Raw genomic sequence first — 27,673 nt, forward strand, 5'->3', positions numbered from 1 at the left:
TCTGATATGCTGTTGTTACACTTACTTTTGCCATATGATATCGATTCAAAACGTCCCATGCTGATAATTAAGATTGATCAAAATTTTATCGCGATCCCGAATTGAGATCGTATGATCGCCCAGCCCTAGCATTCACTTGAATTCTCTCAATCAGACACAAATTTTTCCAATTAATATGACACCACATGAATGCAGGGTCAAATACAGGACTCCTGTGCTTTATCATGCAAGTGTGCATGGACATACAGTCACTCGTAGTTCCCAAGCTTCATATACAGTAAACGTTAAAAACCCTACAACCCGACTTTCTGAATGGTTTGTGAATGTATCCTGTTTCCTTCAAACCAGTCAGAGGAGCACAGAGAGAACACACAACCACAGAACACTCCAAACAACCCCAACTCACATAAAGTAGTGCATCTGTGTGAAACTCCACCACTTAGACCTGATTCAGAAAATTGATTTTCAGGGCCTAAATTAACCCCAACAGATGTTTCCAGGCAGCTCGTGTTTCTTACTGAGTGAGATTAAACCGATTGGTTATGATTGACCCACATTTGTGGTATAAGTCGGTATGATTCCTCTGCGCTGGGACTCACTCATGCAGACGGATATGGTGAAATGTTCTCAGTAGTTTGTCAAAATGAGCAGCGAGTGTGACTGAACTGAGCTCTGAGCAGCACTGAGCTCGCTGATCAACAGCTCGTAACAGAGCTTTGTCTGTTTGCCTTTTGTTAAGTGTGCACAAGACTGTCGTGACACCTGTCATGAACAAGGGAGTCTTTGTAAATGTTTCTGAGTGTTGTCATTAAGTGTCATTCTGTCAATTATGTTACTGTGAGTGCAAAGTTGACATTGTTTGACATGTCTAGGTTATATCTGACATTAATCACGGCAACATAACCTGTCACACACATGTCATTAAGTGTCAGCATAACAACTATATAATACAAAATAGATGATGTAAGTTTACTGCTTGGTTTACTGGAGCAAATTATTCAGCAGGTAAACAGGTAGAGACAGTTGGGCTCAGTAATTCATCTACAGCCTCAGGCCTTGCCAGAAAGCAGCTTACAGGTCTCATGTATAATTTATTTTGTGTATAATGGACACTCAACACAGTAAATATAACATAACATTAATGTGTTCATTCCAAAATAACCTGTTTTACAGGTGCAGTGTTTTTGTTCTGTTTGTATATGTGTTGTTGCTGTTTTGCAAGAGAAATCAAGATCATCTTTAATGGAAAATGTTGTCAGTTTTTATTCTATACAAAAATATTCTGTTTTTTTGAATCAAGTTTTGGTAGCCAGCGATGGAAAAACAGCCCACAGAAATTAAAATGGTATTCTGACTTCTTTGCCACAGCTTTAAGTGATCCGGGAAGTGAATCCCTTGAAATGTTTAACAGGATTAAAAGTCAAATTAGGTGATCAGCATACTCGGCTGTGATCTTAATAGGTGAGGTCTAAACTGCTAAAACTCTTATTAAGAATTCAGTACAGGCTGTTGTGAGGTGTTAGTCATAAAATCAAAATTAGCTAAAAATCCAGACTTCATTCACAGTCATGAACTTGTCTGAACAAGCTGGGACACTGGGTGCTCCCCTGGACCGGAAAACAGTGAAAGTGCCCTCCTGAATGCCCCCAAAGTAGTAAAACATTATGAAATGCCCTCTAACGTGGCCTAGCAGTGGAGGAAATGCGATTAAATGCCCTCTAGTATGGCCTTAAAATTGAGAAAACATGATGCAGTGTCATATAGACCGCCCTTCATGTGAGAAAACTTTCTGCGTGCTTGTGCCCCACAGCATGCAGCTGGAGCCCTGTGTTTGTTTGCCCCTGCTCGTCAGACAGAGATGGGGGTTGAACCTGAGCTGTCAGAACTGAAGACCAAGACCTCCTCACTCACGGTGCTGTTATAATGCCAAGACACTGTTTCTAGACCTGTCTCCTCGCTGTCGTCCTTTGTGGTGAGGAAATGCATTTCTCTAAGGCTTTGTGCTCATTTCAGGAAACTTTTGGGAGAGCAGCCTGGCAGGTCTCCATGAACAATCCCAAAAGATGTATGAACTTCAGGCTGTAAAGCTGGGTGTCTGCGAGTCTGTAAAACATATCAGAGTTGATCTTATTCCAAAGCCTGATATAGTCTTGAGTATCGTTTGCATAATGTTACAGTAGGTCTTAAATATAGACGAGGGGTGTTTATGCACTGAACTTCCTGTGAGGCTTTCAAATCATGCACACTATCCTCAAATATGCCAGTATTGAGAGTTGCATTCCTTTTCTAATTTTCTTTTAATAATGACATTAGTCTTACTTTGAGAAAAGTTATCTGTTGCTGAAATGATTAGCTGGTTAATTAGCCGATCCACAGAAAGTAATTTGTCAACTACTGTGACAGTCACAATCTTAATAGGGATTATTTGTGATTTATCTGTGGGTAGAGTTTTGCATAAAAAAAACCCCAAAACAATTTCAAACACTCAAGTGAAGGGTGAAAAACAAAAAGCTTTTTATAAAAATTGACAAATCTTTAAATATGTATCTGCATATGTACGCATAATCTGTAAGAAAGGGACAAGATTTTGGTTTTGGCAGCATTCTGGTTTCTGTCTGTAGTGCAAGTAATGTCACCTAATCACGTTTTTGTGGCAGGTAAGCAGTCGGAGTGCGATCTCACAAGCCATCGGCTTTAGTATGATGACAATTTAGCTTTTATATTAGGTCTTTATTAATGTATCTGCATTCCTGTCAGACACCTGTTTATAAAGACAAGCACACAGAAACGGAAGTCTTGGCACGGATGGCTTGCTACACCGGATCTCCTGAAATACTGGCCACTGGCCCCTGAGACTTACTGTTGTCAGCCTGATAGCCGATGGGTGTTGAGATTAAACGTGTGCTAATATGTTAAAACAATACTTAGCTTTATACTAGTGGCCATGTGAGGCTCTACCTGGGCACAGCTGTGCTTGGAGCTAAATGCTAATGTCAGCATGCTGCAGTAGTTTGGTTTCCATCCACCTATTTTTATTCGCATTTTCAACAATTGCGAAAAAAAAACCTTGAATGGAAACACCAGAAATTCAAAAAAAGGCCGAAGTATCGCAAATTTTTTTTTTACACTTGCATGGGGTGGAAAAGTCAGCATGTCGATATTAGGAAATTGCGACTTTTGGCAGTGGTAACAGATTTAGCGAATAAACGATGACATAGGCTACCAGATCCTACTTCTACTTCACTTGTGGTACATGATGGAGTGACTGGTTACGTTCCGCTATTTCTTGAGCTTCCGCCACGTCAGGGAATGTGATGAACTGACCCATCATCTTAGATTTTATGGCTTCACAGGTGGTGTACACACACCGATAGACTGTGATTTTGCTCACACTGAAAGTTTCCCCGACGACCCAGACAGCGCTGATATGAGTGTGATGAGAGCTCTCACAATAGCCAAGAAGTTCCCAAGGAATCTCTCCATCTCGTCGTAGTCATGGATGTGCCGGTAGTTGTTTGCATCAGTTGTGGACATGAGACGCTCTCAATGACGTCGTCTCACGGCGCCCTCTTCTTCTACGGGTGTTCTTTTGCATTTTTATTTTTATTTTTCACAAGAAGCGCCACCTACTGCTTGACCTGTTGACTCCCAATACTCGCAAAACAATAATGAATGGAAATGTGCGTAAATTCACATTTTCTTTAGCGCATTTTCACAAAATTTGCTTAAAATTTACGATACATTCAGATGGAAATCCAGTTAATGATTAGCAGGTATAGCAGGTTAACCGCGTTCACCATCTCAGTTTAGTGTTTATCATGCCAACATTTGCTAATTAACACTAAAAACAAAGTGCAACTGATGCTGATAAATGTCGTTATGAGTTTGCAGGTGTTATCGGCTCACCCATTTTTGCCTTTAAGGGCAGTAGTGGCCTTGTGGGTAACCTGTTAGGATGTGATGTGTGCTTCGTTGTGTATGGAGTGAAGCAGCTCTCTTGTGGTGTCATGGTCAAGACAGCAAAGAGTGATGATAGTCAGCAGAATTAAGTGTCAAGATAAACTCAGGGCGACATCTTAACCTCAGTGAAAGGCCATGTTTATTGTTTTGTGGTGAAGACAATATGGTGAACGGCACCTGAATGCCTTGCCATCCTTCATTCTGTAGAGTGGTCTGGACTGCTAGAAGCTAATAAAGCCAAGCTAAATGAATGTTATTAAGACTGCATGTTCCCAACTATGGTTCGGAGCCGGTAAGCTGTCACTGAAAGAGGTAGCACAGGTATTTGGTCATAAACCAAATGCCTGACAATCCATCCATTGTTGCGATATTTCATTTATAACCAACAATTTTAACCTTATGGTGGCACTAGAGGAAAAGTCAGGGGATCACTAAAGTCAGTAGAGTAAATCAACAGAAAACATGAGTATATGTTGCAAGTCTCACAGTAATCCATCCATTATTTGTCAAGATATTTTCTTCTGGTGCACAAATGTCAACCCAAAGGTGATGCTAGAGGAAAAGTCAGGAGATCCCAAAGACCTATAAGAATTGTCCTCAAGGGAACATGGCTGCCTGTGCAAACTTTCATGGCAGTCCATCCAATAATTGTTGAGCTATATCAGTCTGGACCAGAGCAGTGGACCAACAGACCACCCCTGGAGATATGCCGCTGGCATGGCCAAAAATACACCCCTTCATATCAGCACACCTGCCTTCCTCAGAGTGTCTAGATACAAGATGAACCCATACCAATACCTGTGTAAAGATGAACCCACATAACTGGTCACTTGGAGCAGATCTGATAGAGGAAACATCATTAAATATTTGAATCACTAGAGGCAAAAATCTGAAGCAGCTTACATGGAGATATGGCTCATAACGTTTTAACTACTGAGTGCATACCTGGGAGAATAAATCATTCAACATTAAAAGTTAATTCACCAGGTTGGCTACTTTGATCATGTATTAATCGTTTGAGTCGTTTATCAAGTAAAATATTATGTTCCTGTATGAAATGTGAGGGCTTTCTGTGTGTGTGTTATATTCACTGTGAAATGAGTATCTTTGGGACCGTTGGTCACACTAAACATTTTATAGACAAGAAATTAATCATTATAAAAAGTGGTCATCCGATCAAAGATTAAAAAACTGTCCATTGCAGCAGATCTCTATGTAAGAATGGCTTACTAGTATTTCAGAGCAGAAGTTATCTAAACATCTGAGAGTATCTGTTCTGCTTTTAAAGAAGCTCCGCAGACCCTGGCTTAAACAATGTATTTGTTTTCACAAGGAGACATCTTCTTGCCAGCATGCATGCTTTGTTAAAACTTGATAACAAGCAGCACAAAAGAGATCCCGCTGGTCTGATCCACACGGTCTAACCCTTCACACTGATCTGAGCTTTGGGCCACCATGACGCAGTTTAACACATCAGTGTGTGGTGGAGGGATTATTGGATGCAGTCTGCATGTGTGACGGATCATTAGTATGCTCAGGCAGGATCAGTCATTCAGGCTTATACACTCGGATTTCACTCAGCACGTCTCGCTGCACTGCGTTTCACTGCTGTCAGGGTTGCATCATTAAGATGTTCTTCCTGTTCCACAGATCAAGTTGTTTTGAAAGATCAGCAGTGGTGCAGTTCTCCAAAGACATTTATCAATGTATAAACACACAGTGTGTTATCTTATTCCCCTCTGTGTAAAAATATAAAAGTATAACAGACAACAAAACAGCCAAACAACTGCTGGTCTTGTGTTTTAGGAACAGAACTCCATTATTTTCTCCCTGAACGCCTAAATATTCTATAAATATACACAAAGCAAGGAATTTTATGAGATAAACAAAATGAACCGATTCTTTACAAGACCAAAGTAAAACCCCAAATTATCCAAATACCAAATTACAATTTCTTCTCATAGTAGATGCGGCTCTGAGAGGAATCAGGCTAAAGCAATCATTAATCAGAGATCCCAAAGTCTATTGAACACCATCTCAAAACACAAATAGAACACAGGGTTATAAAGCGGTATCAGGTGACAACCATCATAAATCATAGACCCCTAAATTCTATAAAAAAAATGAGAAACATCTTGGATTGCAGCATAACACACATCAAACTAACATTTTTTTCAGTTTTTGTTCAATATGTGACATTTCTCCAGTACGAAGCTAGGGCTGACCTGCCTGCAGCCTGTGAGCGCACGCTATATTAAATAATAGGGCACTCAGAAAGCGTCAAACAACGTCAAAATACGTCCACTAAAAGTGCATTTTTTTCACACAGATAGGCTCGTATTGTTAGTATGATTATCCAACAACATAACGGAAAGGAGAAATGAACGTCTGTGTTTAGCTTTAGCTGGAATCGGACATACTTGTTGTGACAAGTCAAAACACTTCCTCTGTCTGCTCCCTCTCTCTCCCCTCATCCCCTCTTCAATGAGTTCTGCATCCGTGTACTCCGTGTTCAAATAAATACGGGCGATCATCAAATTCAAATGGCTCATCCAGATCCAGTTGGTCAAAATTGGGTAAAAATTCAGCCATGACTACTCCAAACAGTCGCGTTTGTAAGCTCGCTCCAGCGGTAACTTCTCGCGAGACCAACTGCCGTAAAACAACATAGACTGTATAGTTAAACACCAAAGAAGAAGAAGAAGAAGAAGAAGAAGAATCTTGCGAGACGTGAGATTTCTGAGCCAGACTTTCACTCTCTGAGTGAGTGTTTTGACTTGCCACAACAAACATGTCTGAATTTTCATCTGATTTTGACCAACTGGATCTGGATGAGCCATTTGAATTTGATGACCGCCCATATTTATTTGAACATGGAGTACACGGAGGCAGAGCTCATTGAAACTGAAGAGCGGACAAGGAGAGAGAGGGAGCAGCAACAGGCAGAAGAACATGTCCAAATCCAGCTGAATGTAAACACAGACGTTCATTTCTCCTTTCCGTTATGTTGTCAGATAATCATACTAACAATCCGAGCCTATCCGTGTGAAAAAATGCACTTTTAGTGGACGTATTTTGATGTTGTTTGACGCTGTCTGAGTGCCCTATTGTTTAACATATAGCGCACGCTCATGGGCTGCAGGCAGGTCAGCCCTAGCTTCGTACTGGAGAAATGTCACATATTGAACATCCTATCACTCATTTAGACAAAAGCAGATTGGAAAATAGGGCCCAGGTTGAAAAAAAACCTTAGTTCCCCTTTAAGGCCTGTAGGCTGAAGTGCATCTAAAGTGTCAATCCAGAAAAGCTCCCTTTGGCATATCTTTCTTTCCATATCTCCCCGTCTTGGCTGGCAATGTTCTAACCTAAATGTACATATGTAAAACAGCTGAACAGGTGTCAACAGGTGTGAATATTTACATCACAGTTTATGAGACTTTTTTGACTTGTCACTCCACACATTTTATGCAGTTGTGCTAGAACTAAAAAATGGGATTCATTTACTTAAATTAGTTCACCAGCCCCCTTTTAATACCTTAACCCCCAAACAACCATTTGTATGTTATGTTACTTCCCACATTATGTTTAGGTATTTGGTAAAGAAAACTTTGTTTCTCACATGCCTCTGTTGAACGAAGAATCCAAAAAGTTTAATTGTAAAGGTAAGTTTTGGGATTAAATTTATTTAACATGGTTGGAGTTACATACATTCTCATTATCCACTGATATTGGAGTAATTTAAAATGGGTGTTTATGGATTGTGTTTGAGCTTTCAGGCAGATTGACTGCCAGTCTTCACTGAGATTTTAAAATAAGTAATTTTACCTTGCTGAACACAAGAGTTGCTGGTCTACTGCTGCTTAGATCAGTTCGTTTGTGTTGCTGTGTGACTTTACTGAACCCAAACTAACCCTTTAAAACACCAAAGTCACACAGTAACACAAACTAGCTACCAATGGAGGCAGTGATGGACCTGCACCTGCTCTTGTGTTCAGTGAGGTAAAATTACTGTTCTTTTGTCATTGGAGTCTGTCTTTGACGAGTGCATAGCTCCCCTTCAGAGAAGGCTGGCGATAGGACTGGATAAATAAGACTTGGATTATACTGCATGAGTTGTGTGCAAGTTTGTAAATGGATGTTTTGATATAGTTTTGCTGTTGTATATCACAATTTTGTATGACTTTAATTCATCAAAAAGTTTTCCATTTTTGGATTCTTCGTTCACCGGAGGCATGGCAGAAACCCCCCCCCAAAAAATTCCACAAATTCATTGTAACACAGAGTGAGAAATTGCTATATGAATGGTCATTTCAAGGGTAAAGTTTTCCTGCAAGAAGAGTCCGGTCAATAAATGATTGGCAACTCAACCCAAAATTTCCAGAATAAATTCAACTCTTATTCTGCTTTATCGATTCTGCTGTCGGTCAGCCATGCCAGATTTAATTATTTGTTTTTGGTCTAACAATAATAAAAATATATCTTAAATTATGAAATGATATAAGTTAAGTATTTACTTATTATAGCTTTATTATATGACACAGTATGAGCAGAAAACAGCCTTGCTTCTACTTAGTATAAAGATCTAACCTTTAAGGTTTAAAGCTGGAAAATGTGGCTGACACTGTTCATTAGTTTCTACGCTTGAGCAATAAGTAATTCATAAAAGTTGTAAGGATAAAATACTATTAAAAACAGGGGGAATTCACTTGGCTATAATTATCTGCATTCTGGAGTGTGTTTGTCGGTTTGAAAAATGTGCTGACCTTTTTAATAAAGCATCATATCCTGAAGATCATGGCTGTGAATCAGTGCACCAGAAAACAATCAATATCAGCTTTCTCTCTCATTACTGCACTCTGAGGATGAACTGGAGCTCAGGCTGCTGATCGTAGTCTGCTTTTCTTTATACGTGACTTAACACAAAAAGCAGCATGATTATCAGTGCTCTGGAGTTTTAGGGGACCATTACTGGCGTGGCTGACGGCTGAGGGGAATCCCTGGTGACTGCAGTGGAGATTGGTAGTCAGAGGACAGTGAGAGGACAAAGGAGAAGACACATAATTAGAGGAATGAAAGGCCCGGGGAAGGAGGCAGTGAGAGGAAGATAAGTTAAGGAGGAGAGGAAGACAAGGGACAGAAGGTGTAGAAGAGAGGAAAATAGGTTTGAGGAGAGAAATTTAACAGGATGAAAATCATGTAAAATAATAGTATGCTGAGGTAATGACAGAAATCAAGAAATGGCTTGTTAAAAGCTTTAACAAGCAATACAAAGAAAGGTAACAGAGCTGATGAGTCTAATTAAAGTTTAATCATTTCTAGTGAAGGTCTCAAACCGAAGATAAATGTGTTGTCTGGACACTGGCACACTGCGTGTGTCCGAAGATACTATGGGTCATCTGCAAACTCTAATTTATAAGTTGTGCCCATTTAAGAAGACAAAGGTATAAGCAGTTAGACGCAGTCGATATCTAATCTCTCCACTGTTCTCTTCCCTCTGCCAAGGGACAGAAGCAGTGGACAAGGTGTCAAGAGGGCTGAGGTATGAGAGACAGAGATTAGAGACACAGAAATGTGTCTTGGATTATTGAGCAGCTCTGAATGCAGATGTGATTGAAATAAAATCACTAGAGCCACATTCAGAGACGGTTTAGGACACAAGTTGTCATGTATTTAGTGCTATATGAATGTCCTTGGCTGTGATGGAGCATTAAGTCAGCTTTGTTATAAGCTCGTAAACAGTGTTGAGGTCATGCAGCATTGATTTGGTAATTTGCAGGTCAACAGACACCCAGACATTTGGGGGTTTTTTGTCATCTAGTTTATATTCAGCTGTTGTTTGGAGTGGAGTGGAGTAGTGGAACTCAGTAATAATATTACAGTCACAACTCGTTACAGTCTCACTTTGTTATCACATCATGACTGACTTGAAATACAACATCACATCACGAATTCATTTTTTAATTGTCACGCTATTCAAGCTAGCTGGAAACGCTTACCTTAGTGGCTGAACGTATTCCCATTATTTTGATTTTGGAGGAGTAACTGTGCGTTCACACCAAATGCGATGAACGCGATGAACGCCACAAGTTTACATTCAAAATCAATGTAAATGACGCAATGACACGCGATGTTGCTTCGGGCGACACGTTTCAGGCGATAAGAACGACGCGATGAAGCGATGACGAGTCCATCGCCTCATCGCGTGTGTCGCTTGAAGTTGAAAAATTTTAACTTTTCAAGCAACATCGCGTGACGCTGTGCCGCGACATCCAATCAGCATTGATATCCAACCATTCATAAAGAAATTATAAGCAACTAACCGGAGACAGATGGACAGGCGCTCCGCGCCTGTAGTTGGTGTCCAGGCGGGAGATCCTCGCACCGATACGGGCCAGCAGGTCCTCAAACTGGGCCAGCGTCAGCCTGAAGTACCAATGGAAACGATCGTCATCCAGACACAGCTCTTGCAGGAGGTGATGATATTCACCCAGCTGTGTGCATTTCTGGAGAATATTATGAACCCAGACACAGCGGCGTTTGGGTCTCCGATCCAAATCAGATGTCCACAACAGATAAAGAGCAGCTATGGTAGTTAACTCAGCCATGGTTGACGAGAAAATAGCGGGAGGTGAAGAAAATTGCGGGAGGAGGGTTGCGTCATCGCGATTGAATCGATGATCAAAAAGGTAACATTTGTGATCAAGTGGCACGATACTCGCATTATGGGCGATGACATCGCGTTTGGTGTGAACGCGCAGATAGAGGCGTCTAGCGTGGCGCAATAGACGCGAAATTCACGTCCAACACCTCATAGCTCGAGTTGAAAATATTGAACTTTTGAGGCGAATTCCTGCTACTCGCGCGAATGACGCAATAACGCGAATTAACAAAATGGTGCAGCGTCCAAACTCGCGCGTTATGGGCGGCGTGTTACGAGTGAATAATGCTGTGTTCCCACCAAACGCGATGAACGCGATTTACTCACTTGTAATGCGAGTAATGCGGCGTCCGTAATGTGCGAGTTTGGACGCCGGACCATTTTGTTAATTCGCGCGAGTAGCGGGGAAGCCGGCTGTGCTAACTGGAGCTAAGCTAGTGCTAACGTTCATAGTACAACCATTCTGCAAACTAATTAAAGACACATATTTACAGAACTTACCAAGTAGACCAGTCTCCTTGGCGACTTTCACCCAAGCCTGCTCCTTTTTGTTGCGGTCTCTGTAGAGTAGACACGTAATATCATATAGCTCCGGGTAGCCACTGACGACCATCGCTGCTTTGTACCTGCTCTGGAAGTCCCAAATGTGTCGGAGGGCCAAACGCCGTCGTTTTTGGGTTCACCCTATCCTGCAGAAGCGCATCCAGCTCAGCGAGTTTCACCACCTCCTCCAGGAACTCCGTCTGGATGATAGCCGCTTTCAGCGGTACTTCAGGCTGAACTCAGCTGCGGAGCGTCTGTCCATCTGTCTCAGGTGAGTAGCAGTTTATTACTGTGTCAACAACTGGACGTTGTTGACACGCCAGTGACGTCGGGAGAATCTCAACGCTGATTGGCTTTCGCGGCACAGTGTCACGCGAATTCGCCTCAAAAGTTCAATATTTTCAACTCGAGCGATGAGGCATTGGATGCGAATTTCGCGTCTATCGTGCCTCGCTAGACGCCTCTACCGCGTCGCGCTAGACGCGTCCATCGCGCCGCCCGGTGAGAATTCGCGTATTCTTCTGTTTACCTACAGCAGCTGACGAGGGTGTGCCGTGAGCCTGAGCCGGTGTTCGCGCTGTAGTAGTAGGTATATATAGGGCTAATACATCTTTTTCCTCACTAATAATAGCCTACTAGTTCCCTGTTGGAAACAGCCAATGAAGTTTGCGTTAGCTGTTGCTATCCTGCACACCTGCATGGCGTGGTTATGAACTGTCTTATTGATTTCTGTTGCTGTGCTGTCTTGCGGGCCTGCACAGCGGAGTGATACTGGCCAGAAAATAGTCCCAGTTGATAGCAAGGTCTGACGTAATGCAGGGATGTTTTAAAATTATTAGTCTAACAAAACACATGCATACTTTTTTGTATCTTAAAACCTTTTGGTTAGGTGTCCCCCGTACATCATCAGAACTACTTTTTCTCCGGTAAGCTACGGGCAATTTCTCAGAGCAGGAGGCTCGTTGAGAGTAGTAACACCGTCACATCAGAGCTACAGATGGTCAGCGTTTCACACAACTTCATGTCCAAAAACCTCAACTATCACTTTAAGACAGCTTGGACTGAGTTTTATGACCACCTTACACCAAACAGTGGAGATCACAGGAGTGCATGCCAGCTGAGCTAAATCTCTTGATTATTTCCCGACGTTAGATATTTGTGTGTGACAGTAAAAAGTTGTTTGATGTAAGGCCAGCATTAATTTAGCTCGGGCATTTTTAACCTACAAATCAGCCTTTATGCTTATAGCAAGTGCTCTTCGCTTGCTTTACTGTATGATCAAGCATAATTTTCCTCTTAAGCAGCGATCACAGTTTTCACTCCTGGGACTGGCTCCACAAAGATAGACTCTGGCATTGATCTAAAAAGTAGACGGACTTCAGAGGCTGGACCAGAAAGCAGGTTTACTGTGTTACTTAAAAACGTTGCTGAGTGAAACACAAATTAGTCAACATCAGTTTTACTTAAAGGAGAAGTCCGGTATTTTGCACTTTGAGCCCCATTTCTGGGTTGTTTATGATGAAATAGAGTGATTAAGACCAAAATTGTGACGATTGCTCCTTTTCGGAGAATTTGTCTTTCCACTTCCTGGCTTAACACTGCTGCCTATGGCCATGTGTGAATCTGTCCTAAAACCACCCTGAACATTAATTTTCAAAGCCATGAAACTCACAGAGTGGTCAGTGGTGTTCGTTGATGTTCTGACATAAAATCGTAGCAAACTGTGGTTTCCGTGATGATTTATTTGACATTTTGTGTAATCAATTGATTTTCTATAGGAAGCCTCATTGTTGGTAGTAATCCACCACCGGAAACAGAAAAGGGGTTGTTTACGACAAGGTTGTGGTCATTGTAGTCTTTTAGCTCAACGAAAGTGCTGACTCGATAGTGCTGTGTGCGCTCCTGGAGGAAGAACAAGAACGAACGAAAAAGTTTTGTATTGAGTTTAAACAACTGCACAATGGATTACTCGGTTGTAAACAACCTTCGCAGGACGATGCCTTTGAACACAACGCCAACCTTCTTCTTCTTCTGCTTCTTTCCTGTGTCCCAGTACATTGCAATGGTTTCCTGCCGGTTGGCGACACCCATGTAAAGGAGCATTATCACCATCAAGTGCGCTGGAGTGTATAACGCTTCAGGGTCAAATGAATGAGCAAGTGGAAGTTTACACACGGGTTTGAGGCAGCTGAAAAAATAGTTCCACAATCGAGATGAATAGTGAAAACATGGATGGAAACCACAGTTTGCTACGATTTTTATGTCAGAACATCAACGAACGCCACCGACCACTCTATTCCAGATGAATAAAAGATCTTTGCAAAATAAAAACATAGTTGGGCGTGCTCTGACTTTTCACAGAACTTGTAGTAACATTTAAGAGTTTGAGCCATTACCATTAATTAGAAAATACTTTCAGCTGTCTGAATACTGCAGTGCCAGATTTTTTAAAAACAATGTACAAGGAGCTAAAACTTCTAGCATTTTAAAAGTAACTTCACCGGGGGATTTTTCATTATATTGTAATCTAAAAGAAAGATTAAAGCTGGCCCAACGTTACACACTGGTGTAGCAGATAATTGTAAAGAAAGTGATATATCAAAATCTGTTGATGCATGCAGTCCTGCTGTCATTCAAGATAAATTCGAGGCAGATTGTGAACTGCAGTTTGTCTCAACTAGATCCAGATAAAATGTGCATATATCTGGGAACAGCAGGATAAGTCAGACACACACACACACACACACACACACACACACAGATTTGAGAGAGAGCCGGTGGAAAAGGAAGCATTTGAGTGAAAGAAGTGCCAAAGGACCAGATAAAACAGCTTCACTCCTCTTAATGTAGCTTTAGGGATCAGTGGTCTAGAGCTGCCACTTTATCCCTCTATCTCCCCTCTGTGTGTCCGCTACCATTCAGCCCTGAGCTGTCTGACCCAGACGGTTCATCACACAGCTCTGATAATGTCAGAAGAATCTTCAACAATAGTCCTGATCAAACGCTCGAGTAGGACAATTCAAAGGGAGCGTAATAGTCTATCCACTCGCCTTCCATCACTGCTCCGCGGCGGTGTTTCAAACACATATATGGGGTCATGAATCTACTGTTAAAGACACACTGGGATTTATGTAATACTGAGGTACATGTGTAAACACTTAGGGCCTCCTCTTACTTTTGAATCTGTATTCCTCGTATATCCAAACACCAAAATCTGCTCATTTACCAGTCGGAGATCACAAAGTCATCTCGCAAAAGCAGAAAGAAGAGAGTTCTGAAGAAGGAGCCAGAATAGATTTTTTTGGGGGAGGGAGGGCAATTAGTGTGAGCAGAAGAAGACGGGGGATATAATTCATCACTTACCACTTGCCAAGTGACGCACTTTAATTTGCATTTAAATCTGTCTACAAATGGTGAGAATCTTCTTTTTTTAAGGATTATTAGCAGGGCAGCACAGTTGAGAGAGAGAATTATTATAAGTGTAGTCCTTTTGGCTTAATCTTTTTACTGCCAGTTTGTTAGGTAGATTATGAGTGTTATCATTGTAGATTAAATTGCAGAGCCTATATATTAATCTGCCTTCTGATTAATGCGTAGCACCCTCTGCTGCTGTTACTGCAGTGGCATAGTCCAGGGAAGTTCAGGTTCGCTGGCTCTACAAAGCTGACAGCTGGAGTGATCTCCCTAAGTAATTGCCCCCTCTGATGGATGGAAGTAGCCTTTGTGAATGTGGATGTTACTCACACCATCTGAAATTAGTTATATAGTTATATATATTAGTTATAATATTCTAGATTTTTGGGAGGAAAAAATGACTGATGTTGACAGGATGGATGTGAAAGTCTAGTGAAAATTAATTTGCAGCCTGAGGAAGCATTTGTTTGTAGACTAAATTTGCTGCAAACAATTTTAAGTCAGCAAACTTGCACTAAATTCCTGCTTTGTTAAAAGACAAAATTCTTAAAAAAAAAAAAGTGGAATTATTTTTGCACCATTGTCACAAAGACAACTGGATCACTTCCTGTTTTGTCAGCGCCTTTGGTAACAGGGCTCTTTTGCTCGGTAGAGTTTCCAAAATCCCATTATCTGCCATTTCCACCACTGGGGTCTGTAACTGCAAAGAACTTACATCAATGCTCTTTGGTAACAGGCAATAGCAAGCGCTGTCCTCTACTTGTTGTGGTTATGCAACGATCGACGCACTTCCTTTGTGCTGTGAGTCCAGCCAGACAGTGGTACCTTACAGTTTCCCTACACTGTCTGTGGCATTGGCCTTTGGTCCATCTGTTTCTTTTTTGTTGTTGTTAAAGATTTTTTTGGCCTTTATTGGACAAGACAGTGTGAAAGGGGGGAAAGAGAGGAGACGGCATGCAGCAGGGGGCTGTGGGCTGAAATCAAACTCATGGCTGCTGTGGTAAGGACATTGCCTTTGTACATGGGACAATCGAGGTGCTGGGTGCCCTGGCTCATCTGTCTCATGGCCATCTTTAAAAATCGGGGACTAATAATGTTTTTTTTTTTTTTAAGAAAATGGCTCCTTATGTTCCAGAAACATCTTGGTGCTGTAGTTTTTAGTGAACACGACTTGAACATAGGGATATCATGAAAATCAGTACCAAGTCGATGAATGACACAAAAAGAGGTGCATTTTTTTTTATTAATGTCAAGTTGTTATGACAAAGACATCTTCTGGTAATGTCACTTTGATTAATGTCAAGTTGTCATAATCAAAACAACCCAAACAATGTCAACTTTTCATTACAAAAAGCGAATGACACTTACTGACAGCAGTCATAAACGTTTATGACATGTACATAATGTTTATGACAAGTTCATGATAGTCCATGTCATAGTTATGACAGTGTCATGTCACCCTTATGTAGATACCTTCAAGTGAAGTGTTATCGACTTTTTATGGGTCCGCGGAGTTGAAAAATGTTCAACTTTGGCCAAAACACTGAGCTTGTCAGTGATACTTTTTACCCAGCTGTCCAATTACAGTGGAGGAGGGGTGGGACAAACACCCCAAAGACCAAGCATCACATCTTACATGTAAAGTGCTGACTCATTGTTTTTGAACTGTGGAATTTCAAGGGTGTTGGTATCGATTAATTTCCGGTACAGTGACAACAGTAAATCATGCATTTATGGGGCCTATTTTCAGTTGTGGAGTGATACACTCTTGGTGCTCCAGAGGGTATTCACAGCAGCAGGACGGTGTGTGTGGGAATGACTAAAAGGAGTGTGTGTGTTTGCTGTGATGAAGGAACGTGTCACGTAGTGCGACAGTTTGGCTGTAGCATCTGAAATCCTTCACAAGTGACAAGTGAGATGTGACCACAGTAAAAGCAGCTTGTTTACCTGTACCTATCTACCTATCTACCTATCTCCATGGATTAGTCCATAGAATCAAGATAAAACCACATAACTTTACATAGACACTCTTGCCTCGTCCCGGGGAATCCTCAGTTACTTGCACATGTGTAACCACAGCTGGAGGACGAATTCTTATGAGTTTATAATTGGGAGTTGGGAGCGAAAAGTGTGTGTGGCATTTCAGAGCACACGCAGCATTGATTAGAGTTTTAATCATAAACATCATTGCCGCTGGTTATTGTTTAATTGCCCAGAATGCTGTGCTGCGGCAGAGCCTCTGGTGTGATGCAGAGAGTGATCACAAAACATAAAGTGCTTATGACTCAGGACAGAGCCCATCTTCTTTCAGATAGAAGTATAATGAGGGAGAGGAGGGGAGCATGGAGGAGCAGAATAATGACAGGAGAGACAGAGGGAGAGGAGAGGAAAGACGTCAGTGGCAACTTGATGACGGCAGGAGGTGCAGCAGCACAGTGAAGTGACTCAACTTAAATCACATAAGCTGCACGTGTCTGTGTGTGTGAACGCAAATATCTGCACGTACACACACAGACCAGTTATCAGTGTTTTGTGTCAAATAATACAGGGACCTGAAGTTATCAAAGAGAACACCACAGATAGCTTCAGAGTGAAGGAGTTCATTCTCTGAAATATTGATCAATCCGTCCTGACCCATTACAACTATAAAGAAGTTCAGTGGAAGATTAATACAGTATATTGGCATTCTCTAACTCTCTCCTCTGTAATTAACATTGTGGTTTTGAATGAGGCTCAGTGGGTCATAAAACTTAATCAGCATGTAATTAGAGTCAGAATCAAACTTCCATTCACTTGTCAAATACAACAGGTGCAAATAATCTCACTTGATTAACTGATGCTGACACACAGCAGAGATTTAAAGGGTACGGTCACCACAAAATCTCATACCTGTAGTGCTTATATCAGTCTAGATTGTTCTGGTGGGAGTTGAAGAGTGTGGGAGATATCAGCTGTCGAGAAACTGGTCAGAATTTTGTGGTCAGAGGTCAAGGTTACAGTCACCAATGGATCGCTATCACTATGGATGGATTGATGTATATGGATGGGTGGATGGATGGATATTGATATATAAACTAACCATGGATTTGTTACTGAGCAGGCCTACCGGCTACAGGCCCAGTAGGCCCCAACTGTCAGGGGCCCCCTGGCCTTCACCTGCAAAATGTCACTCAAATTAGCACATACTGACCATGTGGAGACTCAAAATGACTACAAAGAGAAATAATAAACAAAGAAATTGCAAAGAGACACAAAATAATTAAAAAAAAGAAACAAAATAACCACAAGAAGACATAGAATGAGTGCAAAGATATAGACATAAAGACATAAAATAAACCTCAAAGAGACATAAAACAACTGCAAAGAGACATTAAACAACTACAAGAAGACACAAAATGAGTACTTAGATACACAAAATGACAAAAAAAGACAAAATTACCTCAAAGAGACACAAAACTACAAGAGGACACAAAATGACAAAAGAAACACACAATTGCCTCATAGAGACACAAAACAACCACAAGAAGACACAAAATGACTACAAAGATACACAAAATGACAAAAGAGGCACAAAATCAACTCAGAGACACAAAACAGCCAAGAAAGACAAAAATTAAGCCAAAGACATACAAAATTGCCTCAGGAAGACACAAAACAACCACAAGAAGACACAAAATAAGTACAAATACACAAAATGGCAAAAAAGACACAAAATTACCTCAAAGAGACACAAAACTACAAAAGGACACAAAATGACAAAAGAAACACACAATTGCCTCATAAAGCCACAAAATCACCTCAAAGGGACACAAAACAGCCAAGAAAGACAAAAATTAAGCCAAAGACATACAAAATTGCATCAGACAGACACAAAACAAACACAAGGAGATACCAAACCACAAAAAAATGCTTAATGACTACATAGAGATGCAGAATCACCACAAAGTCTGTGTGTCTTGTTCCTTTTTGTAGGAGAGGTGGTGGGGCCCTTATGCACATCTGTGCCCAGGGGCCAATCGTCTTGTAATCCACCCAGAAATATCACAGTATTTGTTTACCAAATACCTCAATATCAATGATTGCACACTCAACTGAATTACTGTGATTTTATTAAGAGTGAACAACGCACTTCGCCCTTGGTTTCTTCAGGTTTGCTCAACAGAATCACAAAGATCAAAAACAAAGCAAGATTCACAAAGAGTACAAGAGTTACAAGAATAATATGTGATTCACAAAGATTTTACAGAGAAGGGTAGACTGCAGGCCCTTCTGTAAGAGAAGAGTGTGAAAGAAAAAAAATATTGAAACAGAAAAGTGAAATAACTGTGATAATTAGTCATGTGACCATGTATATTTAGCACGCCTGTGAGTGCTCATGCTCTTCTGTTGAGCGAACATGCATGTAATGATTAAGTCGGTAGAGGCAACGAATAGACCAGCTAGAAAAGTGACACTTATGATATTCCAATATCCACAATGTAAGATGATGTCTTGTCTCGTATGATATATTATCTGTATGTTGCCAAGCTCTACTGTGACCTCACAAAACACGTCTTTGGCCAGAACTTAGGGATTCATTCACTAGTTATGAAGAAAATTTCACATAAATGTCAAAAGAGATAAAATGATTAAGTGATGGCATTTTATATCCAAGTGGCCAACTTCAATGTGGCATCATAATTCTCTGCAAAAACACTTTCTAGCCATTATTCAACATCATAACTCAGGGATGGAAGGGGAGACATTTTGAATTTTTGTGATGCTAATCTCGGGTGTCCATCTTGAAACTTGGCTGATTGTATAGATCTTCCTTACTGCCGGGTTTGGTCTGCATTTGGGGGTCCTCCACTAGAAAAGTTTGAGCATCAGACATTTAATTTACTGCTTTTAGGTACTTTTTTTTTGCACCAATTTCTACATATAGAAGGGGATACCATGCACATTACGTTGTGGAGTTGCAGAGAGCACTTTATAGTAGATTGATAGATAGTAGGCTAAATGGGGAGTGATTTCAGACACAGCCCTGGTATTATGCATGCTCGCTCACTGTCACAGCACCATGGCTGACTGGGACACTTCAACAGAGCAGAGGCACCATTGATATTATTAGCAACACCTGTGCATTTGCTGCTGTGACAAGTCAAAATGTCTGCTGTGAAAAATGCCTATCAAGTTCTAGAGATTATCTCAGGGATAATTAGTGCAAACAGGATGCACCTGAGCTCAATTTGGAGTGTCACAGAAGACACCGAGTACTCATTCACATTTTATTTTGCTGAAATGTCGGACTTTTGCCTAAAAAATATTCAGCATTTTAACAAAAACACTACAGCTCGCACATTTCCTGTACATAGCTCGAGTCAGCTGTTACTGTACACAAAAAACCACTGAAACTCTTTTGAAAACAATTGGAAAAAAATAAAGATATGAACAGAGAGAAGGGGGAAAAAAAGTGTTTGGGTGTCTGCATTTTTTTTCCCTTTTCAGATTTTAAAGCCATGTGTGCCTTCAAGCTGTGTCAAATCCAAGTGAAACTGAGATAAACCGCTCTGAGCTTACAATAAACTCAGCTCTAGGGTTGTCAAACACTGTATTAAGTCCATAAGAAGCAGATTATTGACTCTTTTCCATGCCTTTTTGTAATGCAAACAGCTGGAACAAACAGCTTGTAATCTGTCTTAAAATCTGTCTCTCATCCCTGAGGCTTCAGCTCAGCCTGACAGCGTGAATAAGAAGCGCTTGCTGTGGCAGCAGTGTGTGTTCTCACTGCAGTGGTGCTTGTTAGGTTGGATTAGATTGATTGCGTCTGTAAATATAATCTTGATTATCTGTCCCTTTGCATTTGCAATCAACAGCTCTGCCACTTATTATTGTATTATAATTATATATATTATATAATTATACTACATACTATATTATAAATGGTGCCATTGCAGAAGCTGATGAAGGTAGAGGTTTATGTGGAGGGTGTCCTCAGTTGCCTCTGATGTGCAGTAGAGGTGCTGCAGTGCATTAGAGCTGACAGATATGGTGTTGGGTCATCGCGGGTTGTTGGAGAACACCCAAGAAACTGAAACGTATGAGATTCTGACTGTCTTTAATCTCCAGTTTGCATTGGCTGCTGCTCCAACAGAACATTGAAATGATTGTGAGGTTCGGTTGGCTGACCAGAGTGAAATGGGAATAGAACAAAGAGGCAGAAAGTAGCATTTGGGAACTTTTTTTCTGTATGCTAAACACTACATCAAGTCGAAAGGCCAGACAAAGTCATTTACAAGACCAGCGACTCTGCTGTGTAGTGAATGGAAAGTGGCGAGCCCATCCTTTGTGACTAATTTATTACAGTTATGGTGACGCGTGGAGTTAATAGAGTCAGTGTAAAGCACTAAGATGACCAAAGTACCTGCCAATATTTCCCTTACCCAGGGCATTTCTTTACATTTATGGGACAAGGGACTATTTGCTACTGCAGTGTCGGCCACTTGTAATATAAAGCCCCTTTTTCACTGGACAAAAACCCACTAACACCCATTAACATCTGGCTTTTGTATTTAATTTTATAGGTTACTAAGTATTCATTCACGCCCTTAAGCAAGGCATCGAACCCCCAACTGCTCAGAGCGTCTGTCCATGGGCAGCCCCCTCAATCTGACATATAGGTCCTGTTTGTGCATGTGTGTGTACTTCAAGTCTGTGTGTATCTGACAACAGAATGGAAAAATTGAATTTCCCCTCTGGGATCAATAAAGTTTTTCTTCTTCTTCTTTTTCTTCTTTTTCTTCTTCTTCTTCTATTTATTGGCTCCAACTCCGATCGGCTCTGATCGGCAGTGATGAAAACATGACACTTGAGTGGACCATGGATGTAAAAAGAGAACTGGATACAGTGTTAGATGTGGGGCCCTGTTCATTTCAATGAAAGTTGCTCAGGCAGGAAGCCAAAAGTGTCAAACTGCCATCTAGAAATTACCTGAATGTTTGGCACTTCCTCCATGTCATTGGGCCCATAGAGTGGTTGCTCACGATGCTTCTAGCAACTCAACCAGCTACTTCCGGTTTAGCCCTTTGCTAACTTGAATGGGGATGAAAATGATTTAATTGTGTGGCTATTCTAGACTTTACAAATGTTATTGAACTGAATGGATCAAGTTCTGATAGTAAAAGGAGCCATTTTGCAGGGGTTGTCACACTCAAAAAAATGTATCCACGTACATACAGACATCTATTTCACAGTGTAAGTTAGGCTGACTAAATGTCCTCTTTTGCCCGGACATGTCCACTTTTCACGTCCTGTCCGGAGTGTCTGGGGGGTGTTTATAAATTGATGATAATGTCCGGTTTTCCTGTGTGTGTGTGTGTGTGTGTGTGTGTGTGTGTGTGTGTGTGTGTGTTAGAGTGCGGCAGGGGCCGCATATTTCTGTCTGAACCCAACCGAGTCCGAGAGAACCCGACAGTCATTCTGTCTTATGTCCGAAACCGAACCGAGCCCAACATTATTTAATTACTAAAGCACTGAGTTTGTGTCACACAGTGGTTACAGGCTATTTAACAAGCCGGGCGTGCGCCGTCGGTGCTCCGCGGAGAGGGAGACCTTCGTGTTTGAGACGGGAGTGGGAGGCGGGAGGTCCGATGCTTCGAGCGAGGGGAGAGGGAGAAATATAACAAAATAAGATAAAATAGGAAAAACCTGTCTCCCTCTTTTATTTTATTTTCAGCGTTTAATCAAGGTGGAGGCGGGCGGCGGGAGGTCCGAGGGTTCCAGCGAGGGGAGAGGTAGAAACAAACAGCCAATGTGTGTGTGTGTGTGTGTGTGTTATGTTCAGGTGTTGTCACGTAAATAACAGTCCCCAAGCAATAAACAGGACAGACAATAGGATTTTATTCATTTTTACACTACATTTTCAATGAAAGCTGACCGAATCCGACCCGAGCCCGAATACAATTTATACGTTTTTGACGGAACCCGGCCTGACCCGTCGGGTAGGCCTACCGTCGGGACCCGTCGGGCTCGGATCGGGTAGCCACACTCTAGTGTGTGTGTATGTGTCCCTTATCTATAGGGGCCTATCTGAATTTCTGTCTTTGAGAGATATTATTTTGTAATATAACTTAATTTTCTATCCATACATATAAACTTTAAATATATAAAAATTATAAGGCATCTTTGAGTAAACTGCGAGTATCATTTAAGTATAGGCTATCTCATGGCCGGGCCGAGTGTCCTCTTTTTTGGAAATCAAAATATGGTCACCAGCCCTGCGATAGTCTGGCAACCTGTCCAGGGTGTACCCTGCCTCTCGCCCGATGTAGCTGGGATAGGCTCCAGCCCCCCCGCGACCCTCAAGAGGATGAAGCGGTTAGAAGATGAATGAATGAATGAAAATATGGTCACCCTAGTGTAAGTCTGTGGGTATTGGGTAATTTTTTTTTTGGCCCAATGGCATCATGTGACAGACTCAGAAGTTGTAATTCCACTGTATGACAGCCCGGTGCACTTCCTAAGGGCCTGGGATGGATGCACTGTACATCGTCCAAAATAAGTTGGCACCAAGTTTGAAAGATATAAAAAAAGAAGTAACCACTGAAACATTTTCACAGGGCTCCATGCTGCTTTTTACTGTTCACTAACCCTGTTTCTTGGCACATTTGTGACACTGAACATAAAACAACAGTAAAAAAAGCAAAAGGCATACTCATCTACTGCAGAGCCATTTCCACCCCTCTGGTCTATTTGCAATGGGAATGTTGTTGATGTCGATCGTCTGTTTTAGCTAATTTTGGTGGATTAAGATCATGAGAGGTTGAAATGAAAGACTTAACAACACTGCTGTTCACTGGTATAGATTTTGTGGGGAGCGAGGAACACATCCTCCTTAATATTTAGAATATGTGCATTTGTTGCCCCCAATAAAAACATGAAAGTACTGGATGACTTTTATTTAGACAAAATTGAAGACAATTAAAAAATAAACTGATGCAGAAAAGGCACAAATTGATGCAAAAATATATATAAATGCAGTAAATTAAGTGTTTAATGCTCAAAATTTTCTGGCAGAGAACCTCTAAACTCTCCCCAGGTTCACATGTGTACCCTCAATGTTGAAACGGAACCTATGACCTTGATACTACCACAGTGTGGAAATACTCAGTAACAATTAAAGGCCCAGAAGCTGAAATACTGAAATACCAGATTGCAGAAAAAATTAGATATCTGATGCTCAATGTTTTTTCACAAAGGATACCCACATCATCCATATCACATGTGAGTCCCCCAGTATTGGAACTAAAACTGTTTATTTGGTTTGTTATGCTGGGAATCAGATTATAATGGCTAATCAGCTCTTTGTTAAAGCACTATTAAATGCTTGTTAAAGCATTTAACAGCATTTAACTCCCCGAACATGGAGTGCAAAAACATCTCCATGTTTGCAGACATGCAGAGAAAGGAGACGCACACATTATAGGAAAGGTGCAGTCTAAGGTTGAGATGGTGCTTCAGCCTCATTCAGCACACATGAGGGTTCCTGATGCACCTCAGAGGGTTGACCTTGAGGTTAAAGCTACAATATATGAGCTTATTATAGGAGACAGGTGGTACGGCCCAAGGTGGTGTTTAGTATGGACATCATTATACACCTTCTGGCGCTGCGTCCAGGCTGCGCTCTTTGATAGAATGTGAAATTACATGTGAAAGTCTTCTCGATTACATATTAAACAGTTCTGGTCTTGAACTTGTCAGTGAGCTGAGCATACTTTATTCACTGTGTAATTATTTCTGTTAGCTGCCCAACCTGAGAGAGCCTCAATTTTTTAACAAGAAACCTACAACCTACTTATCTCACTCTGATCCATTAAACATTTTACACACCTTCACCACCTCCATCTGTTACATTACCTCTGTCTGACCTTTGACCTACTGTATGAACCTATGCATGCGACAGCCTCTGCCTGCTCCACCCGTGCCATCTTGCTCAGACCCCCCCGCCTTGCCTCTGTGTTCCCTCCCCTCCACGCAGGTCGGCGACCAGATCTTGGAGGTGAATGGCCGCAGCTTTCTGAGCATCCCGCATGACGAAGCCGTCAGGGTCCTGAAGTCGTCGCGGCACCTCATGATGACAGTGAAAGACGTGGGGCGCCTGCCGCACGCCAGGACAGTGGTGGGTGAGACCAAGTGGATCGCCAGCTCGCAGATTGGAGAGAGCTCCGCCAACAGCAGCGTGGCAGGGTGAGTTACCCTAACCTGCTAATGCTAGTTTGTACTGTTAATGTACCACAGTGTAACCAACAAAGTATCACATTTTGAGAAATCAAACCATTTTTGTCAAACTGCATTTATTTTGGTTTTAAATTATTATCAACAAGCAAATAGCCTTTTAACTCTACTACCCACAGACAAGAACACTTCAATTTAAAACAGTTGCACACAGCATATGAAGCAAAATGAATAAAAAGCAACAAAGCAACAAATAAAAAGACGACAGAGGGGCTGTGAAAATGAAAATGGATTTTCTAATGTAGGGGATACAAAGAAAAATTAATGAATCAATAAATTGAAACCCAAATCAAGCCAGATGAAATTAGAGTTTTAGTTTTATAAAAAATAACTTGCTGAAACTGTCTCTATATTCACACAGCACTAAATGAGACTGATAATGTTCCCCTTCCTACTCTATTGCCTTGCTGTGCTTCTAATAGCCTTATTGCATGTGAATAAAAACAACCAATCAGAGCAGAGGAGTCTCCAAGGTAGCTGTCAATCACTGTTCATGAACTACAGTCAAACTGCTGTTTGGCTGTAAATTAAGGAAGTTAGTCCGGCTGTTGCGTGGTAGTCTAAGAATTTGCTCTTATTTGCAATAGTTGGATAAGTATACTGATACTGCTCTCATGTCTGTGCTCTAATTATGAAAATGGAACCAAGAGACAGTTAGCTTAGCTTAGCATAAAGAGTGAAAGCAGGGGGAAATAGCTTGCCTGGCTCTGTCCAACAGTAACAAAATATGCACACCAGCCAACACATTCTCACTCCAACCACCTCACATATTGATGTTTGGTCATGGGCTTTCCACGTCCAGATACGACGTCAAAGGTACCCTGGGTGTGCTGGTTGTTGACGTTCTGGGAGGCCATGTCAAGTTCTGCCTGTTACATGCATTGTCTTCTTTCAAACTAAACACACTACGTCAGTACAACAATGTGAATTGACGTTTTTTTTTCCCCCTCCAACAACTAATGTATGTGGTTAGCTTTAGGATAAAAGAACAGGGTTTGGCTTTATAATCTTACGGGATGACAACGCCACTCTCCTGGCTGAAAGTCGGTGTTTGTTGCACCCGTCCACTGCCCCTCCCACTCACCCTACTGGGACTTTCGCCACCTTAACTTTTGTTCTTGTCCTGCTGCATTTCCCTTTGATGCCGCTGCGCGCTATTAAACTATAATGTCAACCAGCCACATATCATGCTGGCGTTGAAGGACAGCTTTTTTCGTCAGTGTCTGATTCTGCAAGTCACCGCCCAAGTGCTGGATTTCAACGATTTCGGTGTGACACCCGGCTCCAACAGCACCTCTAAAGTTCATACATTAACATTTTACGTGTTTTGCGAAGGGTAATGTGTGTGTGTTAAACTATTTCTTCTCAGGGCTGGCCTGCACAGACAAAACAGATAAACACTACTAAATACATTTAATACACATGAATGTACAAAATGTACAGCGTCAAGATAGACTGAAGGTAATAATCAGGTATTGCAAGTGAATTAACAGCAACAGAATTGACCCGAACAAGTGAAGAAAGAAGAAAAAAAATATTTCCGTACAATAGTAGGCACACACAGGCATTTCTTTGAAGTATAGACATTATTATAATAGTGCAGGAGGGGTTGCCATTCTCTATGGAATTCACTGACTGATCCAACTTCAAGTGAGCCATGATATCATCGACCCATCGTCCCAAAAGAGGGGGCAGGTTAGACTTCAAATTGTACAGAATGAGACGTCTGGCTGGCAATGTTGAAAAGGCCAAAGTACAGGTCTGGGCTTTTGAGAGACCCAGATCTCTTCATGCATCACCAAATATTGCCAACTGCAGCTAAAGGTCTATGTTTTTTTTTTTTTTTACACATGTTCAAAAATGTCTCAAAAATCTTGTCCCAAAATCATCCCATCCTCAAACATACCCAAAACGAGTGAAAAAGAGTTGCTGGGTCTCCATTACACTGCTGACAGGTTGGATAAAAATTCAGAAAACAGCAGGGCAGACAGGTGAAGCCTATGAAGTACTTTGAACTGAATAACATTATGTCTGACACACATAGAGGCTGAGTGGATCCCAGCCACAGCCAACCTCCAGCATTCAACTGAAATCCTCCCACTGAAGTCATCCTCCCATTTTGATTTCAGATGATCCGGGGGGGTGAGGCTACCGACAGTAGGATATCATAAATTTGGGATATTGAGTTATGCTCAGAGGGATTCTCATGAATACAGTCCTCTAGCCAGCTAGAGGGAGTTTGGAATGGGAATGCTGAAAAGTCTTCCTAACAAAATCCCTAATTTGAAGGTATAGAAAGAGGTGGGATTGTGAAATATTGAATCCTCTAGCTGTCTGAGTAAAAGACATAACAATGCAATCCTTGAACACATCTATCACCTTGCTCAGGCCCCGCCTGGACCACTGCTGGAACGCTGTGTCGAGCAGTGAGGGTGGGAATAATGGATTATTAGTAAGTTGCATGCAGGAAAAGGCTTGCCTCAGCCCGAAGTGGGTCCTACACTGCACACAGATCTTTAATGAACCTCTACTGACAGGGTTTCCTGCATATTTCAAATTGATAGGCAGCAGGACGCAAACCAAAGAGCCCAAGTTAGTTGGGTCATTAAAGCTCCTTTCCATATTCACCCACTCCAGACTGCTACGATCCTCCGGCACACAGATCCAATTGGCGATTTTCTGTGCATTAGCCGCCCAGTAGTAAAAGATAACATTTGGAAAGCCAGTGATGTGGTAATCAGATCATTAAATCTGATTAACACCTGCTTTGTTGAAGGTAACACAGAGGCGTTCAAATGCTACAGTGTGGGAGGTACCAACAAGTGA

The 27,673-nt window shown here is 41.5% G+C and overlaps 1 protein-coding gene across 2 annotated transcripts in view; it reads left to right on the forward strand.

Moving 5' to 3' along the window:
* The window catches only part of whrna (whirlin a), a 243,752-nt gene that overhangs the window by 143,887 nt on the left and 72,192 nt on the right, over positions 1-27,673 (forward strand). For both annotated transcript variants that reach the window (XM_049604182.1, XM_049604183.1), the window contains exon 4: positions 24,591-24,799. In XM_049604182.1, the coding sequence (XP_049460139.1) occupies positions 24,591-24,799 (209 nt within the window). The remainder of the gene's footprint in view (positions 1-24,590; positions 24,800-27,673) is intronic.

Source organism: Epinephelus fuscoguttatus, linkage group LG18 (genome assembly GCF_011397635.1).
Source record: "Epinephelus fuscoguttatus linkage group LG18, E.fuscoguttatus.final_Chr_v1".
In the NCBI taxonomy this organism is placed as follows: Eukaryota; Metazoa; Chordata; class Actinopteri; order Perciformes; family Serranidae; genus Epinephelus; species Epinephelus fuscoguttatus.